General features: G+C 38.6%; 1 protein-coding gene across 4 annotated transcripts in view; it reads left to right on the plus strand.

Annotated features, from left to right (window-relative positions):
- pld1b (phospholipase D1b) overlaps nucleotides 1-14561 on the plus strand; it is a 54806-nt gene that overhangs the window by 12721 nt on the left and 27524 nt on the right. The window contains exons 1-10 of one of the 4 annotated variants that reach the window (XM_047612266.1): nucleotides 2664-2982; nucleotides 7054-7224; nucleotides 7311-7474; nucleotides 8802-8944; nucleotides 10218-10329; nucleotides 10409-10474; nucleotides 11450-11508; nucleotides 12623-12715; nucleotides 13041-13193; nucleotides 13320-13469. In XM_047612266.1, the coding sequence (XP_047468222.1) occupies nucleotides 7086-7224; nucleotides 7311-7474; nucleotides 8802-8944; nucleotides 10218-10329; nucleotides 10409-10474; nucleotides 11450-11508; nucleotides 12623-12715; nucleotides 13041-13193; nucleotides 13320-13469 (1079 nt within the window). In that variant the 5' untranslated portion in view covers nucleotides 2664-2982; nucleotides 7054-7085. Of the gene's footprint in view, nucleotides 1-2663; nucleotides 2983-7053; nucleotides 7225-7310; nucleotides 7475-8801; nucleotides 8945-10217; nucleotides 10330-10408; nucleotides 10475-11449; nucleotides 11509-12622; nucleotides 12716-13040; nucleotides 13194-13319; nucleotides 13470-14561 lie in introns of those variants that run through there. The other 3 variants (XM_047612268.1, XM_047612269.1, XM_047612267.1) reach the window with 3 other exon arrangements.

Genomic DNA, 14561 nt, shown 5'->3' on the forward strand with positions numbered 1-14561 from the left:
ATCCAAACTACTTATATAGCCTGGAATATTGTCAGAGGACTGTTTTTTTCCCAGATGGTAAAAATATTTCACATGGTCTCATGATTTTACTTTTTTTTTGTGTGCTGTTCAAATTCTGCTGCCTGCAGGTCATGAAGCACTTCTGGAAGAAAGGTTCCTGCATTATTCACCTGGACGAAGCTGAATGAACCTAGTAGTTATTGTCTGAGCTTGTAACTTTTATTTTACATCACAGAACACTAAAGAAAATTTCCGACACTAATGTTTAAAATATGTTTTTCTTCTCTTGGATGTTGTTTGCTTCTACTGCTCTTTAGATTATGTTATGTGCCCTTAGAATGAACTTTTCCATAAACGGAGGCAAATTGTGTTTGTTGAATGTGGATTTTCATACATAAAAAATATTTAACCTGTTGTAATGCTCACCCTTTGTTACTTTGATAGTCACCACACCCAAAAATACCCTAAACAGTTGCATTCATATTTGTCACTGTTTACTGTCATTATTTACTCTCAATATTGGTATAACTTAAGGTCGGGATGAAACTATTTAACAACTATTTACTATTTAATTGTCATCTATTTAATAGGTGAGTTTAGTGAATTTTTACTCCATAACGATTATGAAGATATTTCATCCATTTCATAAAATTGAATTTTAGGTTGATGCACAAGAAATGATATTACCTCTTAATATGAGACAATGAAGTATTGAAGTGGAGGACAGTTGTAATTTAGACTGAGACGGCTTCAAGACCAGTAGTTTCTGCTCATTTTTGTCACACAGTGTCATGAAAGCTTTGTGTGTTTGTGTGTGTGTTGCTGTAACTTACATGTGGGTGGAAGTTTCAAATCTCCAGTCCTCTGGAATGTCAACAATGAGTCACGTCAGTCTCAGGGTGGGGAGCTGCTCCGTCCCCCAGCCTCATTCACACTCCCTTCTAGAAACTTCTAAGTGGTTGGTCGTGTTTCCACAAACCATGTTCATTCCTTTAGAGAATATTCAACCTTCAGGTGTTCAGGCTCAGGTGTGTGTCATGATCTTGGTACTACCTTAAAGACCCATTTGTACACTTTCAGAGGAGTCTATTATGCTTAATTTACTAGTGCAGATAATAACTGACAAGCTGCTTCAGTTAATGTACTTGGTTGATGGATCAATTAATGGATTTTGTGAGTGCATTTCCAAGTTCATTTCAGCTTCCTGTCTGAATATCTGAATATCTTTGGATTTTGGTCTCTTCATCTGAAATCACATACAATTTGCACATTTTCGTCCTGGGATTTATAACGATGTAAACAGGAGTTTGCCTAGGGATGGCCGGATCAGTATTGGGACCAATTCAGGCATTTTTTAAATGATCGGATCGGTATCAGACTTTATCCATTTTTTATCCAAGCCCAATGTTTCGTAGTTAGTTTAGGTCTGTCATAAACCAAAACCATGTCCTTGTAGAGTTAAAATGTCTCTTTCCTTTTTGTTGCATAGCATCAAAGCTGCCAAGGGGGAAGGAAAAAACGTTTGATTAATGAGTTTTAGATATTCTGCTAGGAGACTTTTTTAACCTTTGGATTTACAAAAGTCCTTGAAAAACTTGCTGTTTCCCATGGTATGTTAAGGTAACCTGAGCTAGCATTAAAACAGTGAAAAAATCTCTATTTTTACTATTTTACTATTATTACTATTTTCCCAAGCTTGCATTGATTATGCTAAGCTAACTCGAGACGGCATGAAAACCATGGAAAAGTTAGCTTTTTTTCATTGTTTATCCTATTCGAACCCTCACAAAAGAGTGATGTGTTGCCCAACAGCTTCACTATGATTAGTCCTATGTATTCCTCATTCTCATGGGGACCTAGGGTTTCTCCAAGTATCCACCGTTCACACTAAGCAGACCTTAGATCTAGCACGAAAACCTGGGAAAGCTTGCTGTTTGTCCATGTTTCTGGCTGTAATTTCAAAATTACTACAGAAAAGGCATTTATATTTTTGCAGAAAGTCCAATGCATTATACAAAATTTAGAACATTTATTTGAGTAGTTGACTTAATTTAAGGTTTTTTTGTTTGTTTTTCATTTCTCAAGTTTCCATTATCTTAAAGAATCTGAATACTGTACAAAAGAACATATATTAAAAAGACACAAAACTAAATAACATCAATTCCGGACACAGAATAGCTTGGAGGTTAAATGGGGTTTCCTGGCCAAAGGGTGCAGTTATATCAATGCTAGAATATCCTGGGTGTGTCAAGCAGGATGGCAGGTTATCCAGCACCAATGTAGGTGAGAGAAATTCAGGTAAGGTAGATCTACTGTATTTGTACACTTTCAGTTGCATTGGAGTGTTTCGGGTCCTCCTGTGGACTGGTGATGAAGAAAAGAAGACTTGATAGAAAACTTTCCCAAGATTCCCTTTGGCCTCACAGTTTAACTAACTGATGAATCAACGTCTTCTTGCAGTTGTACAGTTATACTTTCCTCAGTCCTATGAAAACCATGTTGGGCCTTGGCTCTTTAACAAATTCAGTTTTCTAAAGCAGGAAGTCCCTCACCTCTCTCATTGGCTGTCTTTAAGCTGTAAAGTTCCCCTCCAGCCAATAGCATGTTTTCTCTTTCCAATAGGTCCGCCCGGCTGAATCTTCCCCTTCTCTGTCTGCCTTGCTGCTGCACTTGGTTCTTAACCTCCCAGACTGTCTATCAGGGCTCCTGTGAAAGTGTGTGTGTGTATGTGTGTGTGTGTGTGTGTGTGTGTGTGTGTGTGTGTATGTGTGCGTGAGTGAGTGTGGTTGTGGGTGTGGGTGTATTTTTTAGAGTATTTATGTGAGTGTGTGTAAAGATATTTGAAGTGCGGGTGTAGAAAGAGTTCCCGAGTGGAAGCAAGAGGCATTTTTTTTTTCTGATATCGAAACAGTTTATTAAAGTAATGTTCTGCTGCTGCTGATGAATAAGATGATTGGCGTCTTTCATCCTCTGCGTGCTCAGGTCAGTGAATATATTATGAAATAATAGGAAATTCATGGTCCTGCTATTGTATAAAACATGTTTTCCCCTACATGTTTTTGTTGCAGCTGAGCATTGTGGAATGTTTTAAGCAGCATTAATGTCTTGTATGTGGGTGCGTTGCTGGTTTGTTGTTTTAGACTACACACAATGTTGACTTTTAAAAAAAATCTTATCTGAATCTAAATCTTTGTCATAAAGGTCAGACCTCATTCCTCATCTGATTTTTATATAAGTTCTGCTAACTCTAACAGTGATTTTTTCAGATCTCCCATGTTTAATATGTATGTTTTTTTTATTCTTACTTTGAGTGTTTGTGTGAGGACTCAGCAGCCTGCCACCTGGCTGGCAAATGATACACTGTCAGGGGGCAATGGTTCAAACTGTACTCAATTAATGTGAGTGCTCGCTGGCCTGAACATGATGCACTCATGTCCAGACACCACCCACTATCCACATTAATCATTTTAAATACTCTTTTGCTGGTTTCTATGTCAACAACAAAGCTTTGTGCTCAGTTTCCTCTTTCAAATTGAGATTTAAGTCCAGTCACATCCTCTGACCCATTTAGACTGTAGCAGTGGAAGGAAGTGAAACATTTAGCACCTAAAATGATGGATATTTTCCTCAAGAAGTGATGGAGACCAAAAACAGAAAAAAAAACATGTTTTCTTCCCTTTTTGTTAATGGAAACTGACACTTGCTGCATGACAGCAAGTTTGTTATGTATTTAGTGCTGGATATTTGCCTAGAAGCCAGACTCACTTATTTGCTGCCATTTCTTTGTGGAGGAAAGTTTGTCTGTTTGTTTGTTGAGTCCCTCTGTTGGCTACTTGTTTATGCTCCAGCAATGTGTTGTCTCATGTTTTTACAGGTAAAGGTAAAATGTCAAGAAGCCTGGAATTGGCAAAAGTCATTAAGAGGAAGAGTAGTAACAAGTAAATTCACATTTGCGTGACTTAAATAACACATCATGGTTTATTTGCAGTCATTGCTCTAAAGAAGTAGACTGTTTTATTGCAGACTCTCAGGAAATGATTGAATCTGCCAAAATCTTGTTGTCAAAAATAACTACTAATGAAAATGCCTGACTCAATTATGTCTTTACTTCTGGTGTCAGAGTTCACATCTCAGTAATTGTTGTATTGTAATTCAGCTCAGTTGAGGAGTTGTTGATGTGTTCAGTGGTCACGTTTCAACAAAATATATCACACAAAAAAGGTATTTTCAGTGCCAGGGTTTTCATTCCTTGCCATTTCTTTAACTCAGCAGATATGTATTTCTTGTCGAACCGGCACTAAAAACCTGTCTATTATCTAAGTTTTCTGCTCATTGTCCGCCAGCATTGCTTCACTGAATTGTTCCCTCCTTTCCTTTACTTACTCTTCTGTTATTCTTTAATTCCTTGCATCACCGGTTCCAAAAGAAACTATTGTTAGTCAGACACACCTCAGTCCTTTACACAGTTTCAACAAAAGATGCTCTTGACCTTAGTGCTACAGATGGTTTGCATACCAGAGCTGATACGTTATGTTTGTGTTTGCGGACTGTGTGACTTGTGTTTACAGAGGCACTGTAGTACAGTAAATGTCATTGTATTTACATGTAATTTGTTTGATTTTGCACTGAGAAATAGAACCAGGATGTGGAATTTCTGATCGACAGCAGACTCAAAACCAACATGATATGCATGCCAACAAGATGGTCAACTCTGGACGTGAAGGGATGCGCATGCTTAGAAACAATACACAGAGAGGCTAATTAGTGTTACGATATAGGAACAAGACAAACTCTCTCCACTCTGGAGTCTCTTTTATTTTCTGATCAGCCGTTAATTTGCTCTTAAGTGTAACTAAACACTTACCTCATAAATTCCAAACTTATAATGACTTTTAATGAGTTACTCTTTTAGCCTTTATTTAATCACTGAAAAGTACCATAAAAAAAAAATCTCTTTTTTACGAGAGACTTGGCCAAAACACACAAAGTTTCTGACAGAGAAATGACACTTGATGAATATGATAAAAGGAAGAACACTAGTTAAACATGAACAGACAGTTAAATCAACCTCCAAGACCTTCAACGTGGATTTAAAAACATCAATTAAGACTCGCTCTTCAACTGTTAATTTTGCGACATATTCCATATTCCAATAACTGAAAGCAATTTTACATATTTCTGTTCTAACTTTGGGAGCAGATAGCAGTAAGATGTCTATTGGGTGGGAGACATAGGACACTATGAAGGTCATCTATTAGCTCGAAGGCCAAGGAGCCACCAGATCTGGCCTCTCTTGAATCACAGTGATCAGTTGGTCTACACACTATTCTTTCTAGGTCATCATGTTGTGGAAATATTTGTTTACTGGATAACATTGATGAGAATTAGTTACAGAAAATGTTTATTCTCGTCTTGTGTTTTATACAAACTTAATGGCTAAATTTAGTTTAAAGGTTTTTTGATTGCTGATAAAAAATTTTTTTTTGTGGTTTTAGACATTAACATGACTTAATAACGGTTCATTAAGTCAAAGTGTTATCCTTTAAACATCTCATTCTGTTTTTTAAAGGGTACAGTTTGAGTTTTATTATTGTGCTTGTCCTGGACAAAACACTTGCTAGGAATCAGAAGTATGACTTTTCAGATATTCTCCGTTCCTGTGTAGTTGGTGGTTATTCTGGTGGAGGAAGTGAAAGCAGACAGACCTCAGTGAAACCACATTTCATGTTTCTGCAAAACCAAAATGTAAATCACTTTCTTCCTAAGTGACCTGTTGAAGCTTGAACGCTTTAAAAGCTTGAGTGGCAGGAAGTATATCACAGACAAGAGATGCACTTGGGTTTGATGTTTTTCTGTATAAAACACTGATGCAGCTATAGGTTTACAGAAGCTCAAGTGATTCTGTATGATGCCAGATTATTATGTTGACTTAATATCTAGCAGATGACATGGAAGTATGATCCTGTTCAGACCTTGCATTGATATTTGTCTTGGGCAATCCCAGCGCTGACGAGCTTAAAGTACGAGTGTGAACACACCCAGGACTGAGTGATCTGATCTCAGACCACGTGTAGAAGTGATCTGAGACACATTTGACCTTATTCTTTTGGGAGTGTTGAAAAGAGCGTCAAGGGAGAGGTCAATAAATAATAACTTATAATAATAATAACTTGTGTCCTGAGGTCATGACGGATACATGCAGTAAAGGACTCTTTGTCGAGTAAAGTAACACAATTTTAATAAATTTTAATAACGGGTTAATTTAATAAAATGCACAAACATACAGTTAAAAAACATAATTAAAACTCGGGTAAAACCAGGAAAAACTGTCTGATAAGGGTATGTTTTAGATAGACATAAAGGACCAGTTGACCTGACTTCCTCTGGCAGTCACAGCCACAGCCATGGGACCCTGACTGAACGCCCCAGTCCTTTTAGTTTACAGCCGCTCTCCTGGAACAGACAGTAGACCTCTGCTTAAGGATCTCAAAGGTGTGCACCAGGTCTAAAGGTGCTAAAAGGTCAGTCATACAGCCAAGAACATGGCCATGTAGTGCTTTAAAAGTAATCAGTAAGATCTTAAAATCGCAGTGATATGATCTCTTCCTGGTTCTGGCACCTGTATTTTATACCACCTGAAGTAAGTTCTGCTAACCAATGTTTGGACCACTCCCAGACAGAGAAATAGTCTCTTTAAATGGATTCACTGGGCCAGCGCTGGTGATCTTGCTGTAGTTAATAAACAAGTGAAATTCTCAGCTTCCTCATTGGTGCACAAGCGGTTAACAGTTACACATTGACTCTGGGGTGAATTGACAGGATTGAAAGCTTTCTTTCTTAGTTTTCTTCCAGCCTGGGCAATAAACGAGGAGTTTGTAATAAGTAATGAAATTTTCTTTTATTTCTTCTATTTCTTCTAGGTCTATGATACGTTTTTATTAAAACCAGCTGCAACAGGTCAGAGAAGAACTGTTGTGGGGGGCGCTGGTTGCTTCAAATTTGACCTTTACCTTTGGCTTAACACTGCAATCTCTGTCCTGCCTATCTGTCCAGGTGAGCCCTAGGCTCCACACTGAGTGCTAACCATGCTGCGGCAGTCTGAGCCAACATCCAGCACCTTGCAGCTAGTTGCCAGTGATATGACAAGCATCATGGAGAAGCTGGACCCCAGGGAGCTCCAGTTTGATGATGGTGACTATGACACAACAGACGGCAGTGTCTCAGGTATATTCGTCATTTTACCCTCCATGCTGTGTTTCTCTTCACGTTATGTCAGTGGTGTGTTTTCATTGCTGCATATTTTTCCACAGCAGACCGTTTGCCTTTTACCGCAATATACAACACAGTTGGTTTCAAGGAGGCAGAGGCCAAAGTCTACTTGTCCTCACCGATCACCGCCAAAATCCTGGAGGTGGAGCGTTTCACCTCAGCTCAGGACCGCTTCAACGTCACCACACAGAGGAGTGTCAACAAGGTGACAGGACTTCCATACAGAATCATCCACATTGTGACTCAGGGTTACAGAGAAATAGTTGGTCAGTTTAGAAGAAACGTTAATTTGCTTTCTTGCAGAGTATTAGCATGGCTTATAACTGTGAGGTATATAGCTGGAACTAGGAGCCTGTTAGCTTTGTGTCGGTGAAGCAGAAAAGCTTGTTTGGGTCAGTCCAAAGTAATGCAAACCAGCACTTTTGAAGCTCACAAATGCTATACATATGCTAAAAGAGAATGGTACATGACATTAGCTTCAGTGTAAGATTTTCTGTCTATTATTTCTGTGATTCAAACATGAGTCCATTTCACTGTGGATTCTATTTAGTTTTAGGCATGGGCACCGATAAGATTTTATGGATACCAATGCCATTCATCCCTTATCCCTTATCAATTCCTCCTGTGAATTTTTGGTTTAGAAAAAGTAGGCGTTCATGGTTTTGTGTAAACAACAAAATTTTTAGACAGCTTGTGTAAGTAAACAAATATGAAATTGAAATAATTTCGAGCGAGATTAATCATCATCCATTTGTTTGTGTAATTAGCTTTTTAAATATAAGGCACTGGATGTACAGTACTGTGCAAAAGTTTTAGGCAGGTATGAAAAAATGCTGAAAAAACTAAGAAAGTTTTAGAAAATGGAAATGAAAATAGTTTATTTTCATCGATTAACAAAATGCACTGAATGAACAGAAGAGAAATCTAAATCAAATCAATATTTGGTGCAACCACCCTTTGATTTCAAGGCAGCATCAGTTCTTCTAGGTACTTGCACACTGTTTTTGCGGGAACTCGGCTGGTAAGATGTTCCAGACATCTTGGAAAACTAACCACAAATCTTCTGTGGATGTAGGCTTCCTCAAATCCTTTTGTTTCTTCATGTAATCCCACCACCACACGCACACATGTACCTGCCTTTTGCACAGTACTGTAGATCAGGGGTTCTCAAACTTTTTGGAGCTAGGGACCCCTTACAAGGGAGAAAACCTTTGAGGACTCATACTCCTCACGCCAATTATTAACATGTTCCATGTACCAGATTTCAGATGAAATATAAATTATCTGTTTTAAACTTTTCAAACTAAATACTAACCTTGGACTTAGCATCACTCAAAGTGGACGTACTGAAATATTTGTTACAAGCAAGAAATGTTAAGCAGCACAGGAGCTGTGCGGCAAGTGCCTCATGAGTAAAGCGGCAGATACAGGAGAGCGACTCGTGACAGATTTGCGTGGTGTCACAATCATACCAGGGACCCCAGTTTGAGAACCGTTGCTGTAGATGACCGGAGGCTTTGCTGTGTGTGCAGGCAATGCCAGCTGTGTATAATATCGAGTTGAAACACGGGGAGTTTACGTGGCTGGTGAAGAGGAAGGAGAAACACTTCATGGAGCTCCACAGAGAGCTGAGGACATACAAGACCTTCATGAGGCTGCATCTGCCAACACGCAGGTAAATATTTCCTTGTCCAGATTATTATAACTGCAAGCCACATTTGGCCTCGTTTAGACCTTGCATTAACATCCATCCTGACAAATCTAATTGCAAGTGTCCAGCTTAAAGTACAGGTGTGAACACACCCACGACGCATTGATCAAATTTCAGATGATATTTGGGTGTGGTCTCTGATGAATTTACCTCATTCCTTTGGTAGTGTGAACACACAATGGCCCTTTTCAGACCTTACGTTAACATCCATCCTGCAGAATCCGTTCCCAAGTTACCAGATGTGAACACCTAGTACACATTGATATTACATTTGAGAGATCCGACCTCCGGCCACTTTTGGAGGTGGTCTGCAACACATTTGTCTTTATTTTTTCGGTAGTGTGAAAACTCAAACGTGGGGGCTCTTGTGTCACCTGAGTTTTGTCTCATTCACTAAGGTATAATAAAGGGTAAAACAGATATTATTATTCATCGCCTGAAAAGGAAAAAGCGCCATGAGTGATATCTTGGTGCTTTTAATAAATAAATTTTAATAATTGTGTCCTCAGAGCTGTTAACTGATGAACTAATGGATTAATCTAAACAAGAATTAGCAAATGGAGTGATTTAACATGAGTACACTATATATGATTTTAATTCTGTCTCTAAATAATATTTTCATCCTGTGGTTAATTATTGATGCGATTATTTTGACATATGAGGAGCCATGAAGATGGTACTGCTTCAGTCTGTCACTGCTTCAGGTTCAGGTTCAGAATCAGAAAAGACCAAGTATATTTGTATTTGTATTTCAGGTTCACTTTATTGTCATAACAACAACATGTTGACACATGTCAGAAACAAAATTTGTTTCTCAGGACCAGCCATATACATATACTCTAATGATAAGTTTACAGTGTGTATGGAAACCTTCAGGTTCCGTTATAATCTGAGTTCTGCCTCATCTTCCCAAGTCATGACGCATGGTTCTCAAACAGCGGTAGTTAGAGATCCGTTAGAGACATTATCTGTTATAATACTGCCCCAAATGATGTCTGTGTTTATTTATATACAGAAAATCTGAAATCTAATCTCAAGTGCTGGTTGGGGACGCATGCGTAGATGTATTTTAATACTGGGACTGAACAGAGGCACTCACAGCTGGACACCTCCGAATGGATTGCAGCTCGGTCTGCAAGGTCCAAATAGGGCCTATGTCTAAACCTGCATTAGACACAAATATTTTGTCCCTGGCCAAACAAACTTTTAATTGTTCTTTGTTGTTTCCCTATTTCAGTCACACATTAAAGAGGCAGGCCACAACCCGGAGTGGTGTAAGGGAGATTCCAAACCTCCCCAGAGGAGGAGGAGATGAGTTGGGTAGAGATGATCAAGTTTCCAGCCGTAGAGTACGTCACTCACCTGCTTTTGTACTTGCCAGTGTCTAAATTTATTGTAATAATAAATATCTTGTGTGTTTTGGTGCAGAAACAACTGGAAGATTACTTGAATAAGCTGTTAAAGATGCCGGCATACAGAAGCTACCATGCTACGGTAAGGCTGGCATTTGTTGATTTAAAAGCCTTCTGCAGGCTTTCCACATATTCTGTAAAACCTTAAGAATCTGGAAAGAGTGGTTCCTAAAGCCCTCCATGAATGTTTAGACCTATTTTCACATGGTTTACTTATCTCTCCAGTTCCAGGCAGTTTTACCAGGATTTATAATGGACTTATGGATTTAATTTATGTGTGTTATCAGAATCAGCTTTATTGGCCAAGTATGTGTGCACATACAAAGAATTTCCCTCTTGTCACTTTGCTCAGTGGTACAAGAAAAAAAACTTAAATTAGCATAAAAATAAAAGCATAAGAAAAGAGAAAAACTGTACAACATAAATTAGACTTTCAGAATAAAAATAATAATAGAAGCAGAAGTATACAATGAACTTGAATAGTAGTATGTACATGTAATGAGAGTTATTGTGAGAATGATCACATGCTCTGTGAGTGACAGGGGGAGAAACTGTCATAGAGCCCCAGACTTGAATATTCCAGGCTATGCTTATTTTTTTCTAGATTTAAAACATGAAGAACTCATCATGAGCTCTTTGAGCTGATGGGTGACAAGCAATATTCTTCAATACAGATGCAAAAGCAATGCTGACCTTTGTCTTCATTGTAACTCTTTGATGTGTCCTGGTATTACTCCATTTCTGTCCACAGCGTCAGTGTAATGTGTAAAGCCACAGCGAGACGTTTAAAAATAGCAGTTCAGTAATCTTGTAAATGTGGTGAAGACATCCATTACATTTATCTGTGACACTGAGATATATTTTGGAGAGTTTGAAGTTGGTACAGGACATATTTTTACTTATTGTTGCTGGTAATTTTGAGTCCTGGATTTGTGACTTCTTTCAAACGTAAAGACGCTGTCATCCACGCACCAAGTGAAGAGCCAGAGAGGTTAAAGAGGTTTTTGGTTCCAGAGTTAATTTTTCTTAACACTGCTCTTTGTTTGTTGTTTTTTAGATGGAATTCATTGATGTTAGTCAGATGTCCTTCATCCAAGACTTGGGACCAAAAGGCCTGTAAGAATGGCTCATAAATATATACAGTGGTGTAAAAAGTGTTGGCCCTTTTCTTGATTTTTTATTGTTTTGCATGTTTGTCACACCTAAGTGTTTCATCAAACACATTTAAACATAAGACAGAAATAACACAAGTAAACACAAAATGCAGATTTTCAATGAAGGTTTTTATTAATAAAGGGGAAAAAAGTGTTTGATCCCATTAAACTGTGGTTTATCACACCAGGGTTCAATTTGTGTAGCCACACCCAGTCCTGATTAAGAAATCAATCAAGAAATCACTTCAATACAAAGAACCTACCTGTCAAAGTGAAGTAGACCAAAAAATCCTCAAAAGTTAGACAACCTGCTGAGAGCCAAAGAAATCCAGGAACAAATGAGAAAGAAAGTAGTTGAGATCTATCAGTGTGCAAAAGGTTATAAAGCCGTTTCTAAAGCTTTGGGACTCCAGTGAACCACAGTGAGAGTCATTCTCCACAAATGGTGAAAACATGGAACAGTGGTGAACCTTCCCAGGATTGGCCAGCTGACCAAAATTACCCCAAGAGCACCGACTCATCTAAGGGGTCACAAAAGACCCCACAACAGCATCCAAAGAACTGCAGGCCTCACCTGCCTCATTTTAGGTCAGTGTTCATGACTCCTCCATAAAAAAAAAGAGAGACTGAGCAAAAATGGTTGCTGCTAAAGGCGACCCAACCAGTTATCAGCTTTAAGGGGGCAATCACTTTTTTACAACCATGTAGAACCACGTAGATTTGGATTTTGTTTGCCCTTAATAATAACAACCTTACTTTAAAATCTGCATTTTGTGTTTACTTGTTATCTTTGACTTATATTTAGATTTGTTTGATGATGTGAAACATTAAAGTGTGACAAACATGCAAAAAAAAAAAAAACTCACACCAATGAATTTTCTCTTAACCATTCATTTTAAATTTTTCTTCCTTTGTAAACTTCATTGTTTTGCTGTACGAGACACACATTTGCGTTACTTAAATGAGTAATTGCACTCATTTTCACTTAATATTAACCACAAATGAATTTTTGCATATTTTTAGAGGGAATTACATTCCAGTTGTCTGGTACAAACAGCAGCTTTCTTTTCTTTCAGAGAAGGAATGGTGCAAAAGAGATCTGGTGGCCACCGGATACCTGGGTTGAACTGCTGTGGTCGCAGCAAAATGTGCTACCGTTGGTCTAAACGGTCAGTAAACGCCGATACTTTCATTAATCAAGTGTCTCAACATATAATATTCAGAGTTAAGATATATTCTACATGTTTTCGTATTTACCAAAATTTGGACTTCTGGTTTGGACTTTTGCTTCTTCCGGTTCTGTGGTTAAAAAAAAAAAAAAAGTAATTAAATATTTTAATGGCGAAGAGCATGAATCTAAGTATTGCTTTTTAATTTATGCTCCCAACACTAAAGCAGAGGAGAAAACAGCTATAAAAACATGGTTTACACATACACATGACTGGTGTGCACGGTTTAAATGATGAAATCCTTTCCATTTATGTTTGAATGCAGCTGGCTGGTGGTGAAGGACTCGTTCCTGTTGTACATGAAGCCAGACTCTGGTGCCATCTCCTTTGTGATGCTGTTCGATAAAGAGTTCAGCATCAAGATGGACTCCAAAGACACAGAAACCAAACATGGCATCCGTGTCGATAGTCTCTCCAGGTCTGTGCTGTGTGTGTGCACAAATCAGACTTGTCTTGAGACTCAGGAAGAGGCTTGTTGCTTTCAAACAGCAATGTTTAAATGACACTTAAAACAGGACTTAACAAGTTGGATCTTTCTGTGCAGGTCTCTGGTGCTAAAGTGCAACAGCTACAGACAAGCCCGCTGGTGGGGTCAGGCCATAGAAGGCTTCGTTCAGAAGCATGGCTCAGCCTTCCTCACTGATCATCGTTTCGGATCCTTTGCCAGACAGGAGGAGAACATTCCCGCCAAATGGTAATCTTCTTGCTCAGTTCAGTAAAAAGATCAGTGACTGTGGAATTTATTCTCTGAAGCTGAGCTCAGAATACAGGTGAAATTAGGTGAATGAGAAAATTCTTAGGGAAATGCTTCCTGTCTATTCTTTAGGCTGGAGGTGATATTTTAACTACTTAATTAGTTTAATGTCTGCATTGCTTTAGACTGATGCACATTAGTGGCAGGAACCAGGGCCAAATGTTGGTTAAAAAAAAGGTCTAGACGAGACCTGGTCCAATTGGCAGTGTGTGTATGTGTGTAAATGCCTGCGTGTAAATGTTTGCGTGTGTACCAGTTTGAGTTTTAGACAGTGGTGTTAAAGCCTTTGGTTAACAGCATGGACATTTAACAGAGACATTGAGGCTTTAGGTTGGGTTTCAGCTTTCTTTCTCAAATTTTGCAGTAATGTTTGAGCTTTGGGTATGAGAATCTGTTATGTCAGCGGTTCTCACAAAGACAGAAGGACAAATGTGTGTGTCTCGGTGGAGTAACTCGACACAAAGAGAGGGAAAGTGAGACTGCTCATCATCTGTCCTCTTGCTGGGCAACACTATACTGTCTGTGAGACAGTGTGTCTGTGTGTGTGGCCTATAAAAAACACAATGATTCAACAGGAGGTGGCTGCTTGAATAGTGAGAGGGGGATGTGTTTCTTCTGAAGTTCAAAAAACATACATGTTTATTCCAGCAACACTAGTTCATAAGGCTCCGTTCAGACCTTGCATTAATCAGACCTGTGTTATCTGATCACCAGTGACCAGGGTAAAGTACCTGTTTTCAAACCTGGCATTAAAATCTGTATGCAAATAAAAACTGATGTCATTTGGCAGTAGCAGTAGAATATTGTAACAACTGCTATTTAATGAATCTCTACCTACCACAGGATCAGAACCACAAAAAGCTGTTTTGTGTGTGTGTCATGACTTGTGGAGATTAAATATATTTTGAAACGAGCTGTACAGTCGCTCTCACTCTCTGACATTTATTTATTTATTTCTTGATCCACCCTGACATTAGTAATTTTAGAGACAAATCTCAAATTACAACTGAACCCTGAAAACTACCATTCTTA

Source organism: Mugil cephalus, chromosome 18, assembly GCF_022458985.1.
Source record: "Mugil cephalus isolate CIBA_MC_2020 chromosome 18, CIBA_Mcephalus_1.1, whole genome shotgun sequence".
NCBI classification, from domain to species: Eukaryota; Metazoa; Chordata; class Actinopteri; order Mugiliformes; family Mugilidae; genus Mugil; species Mugil cephalus.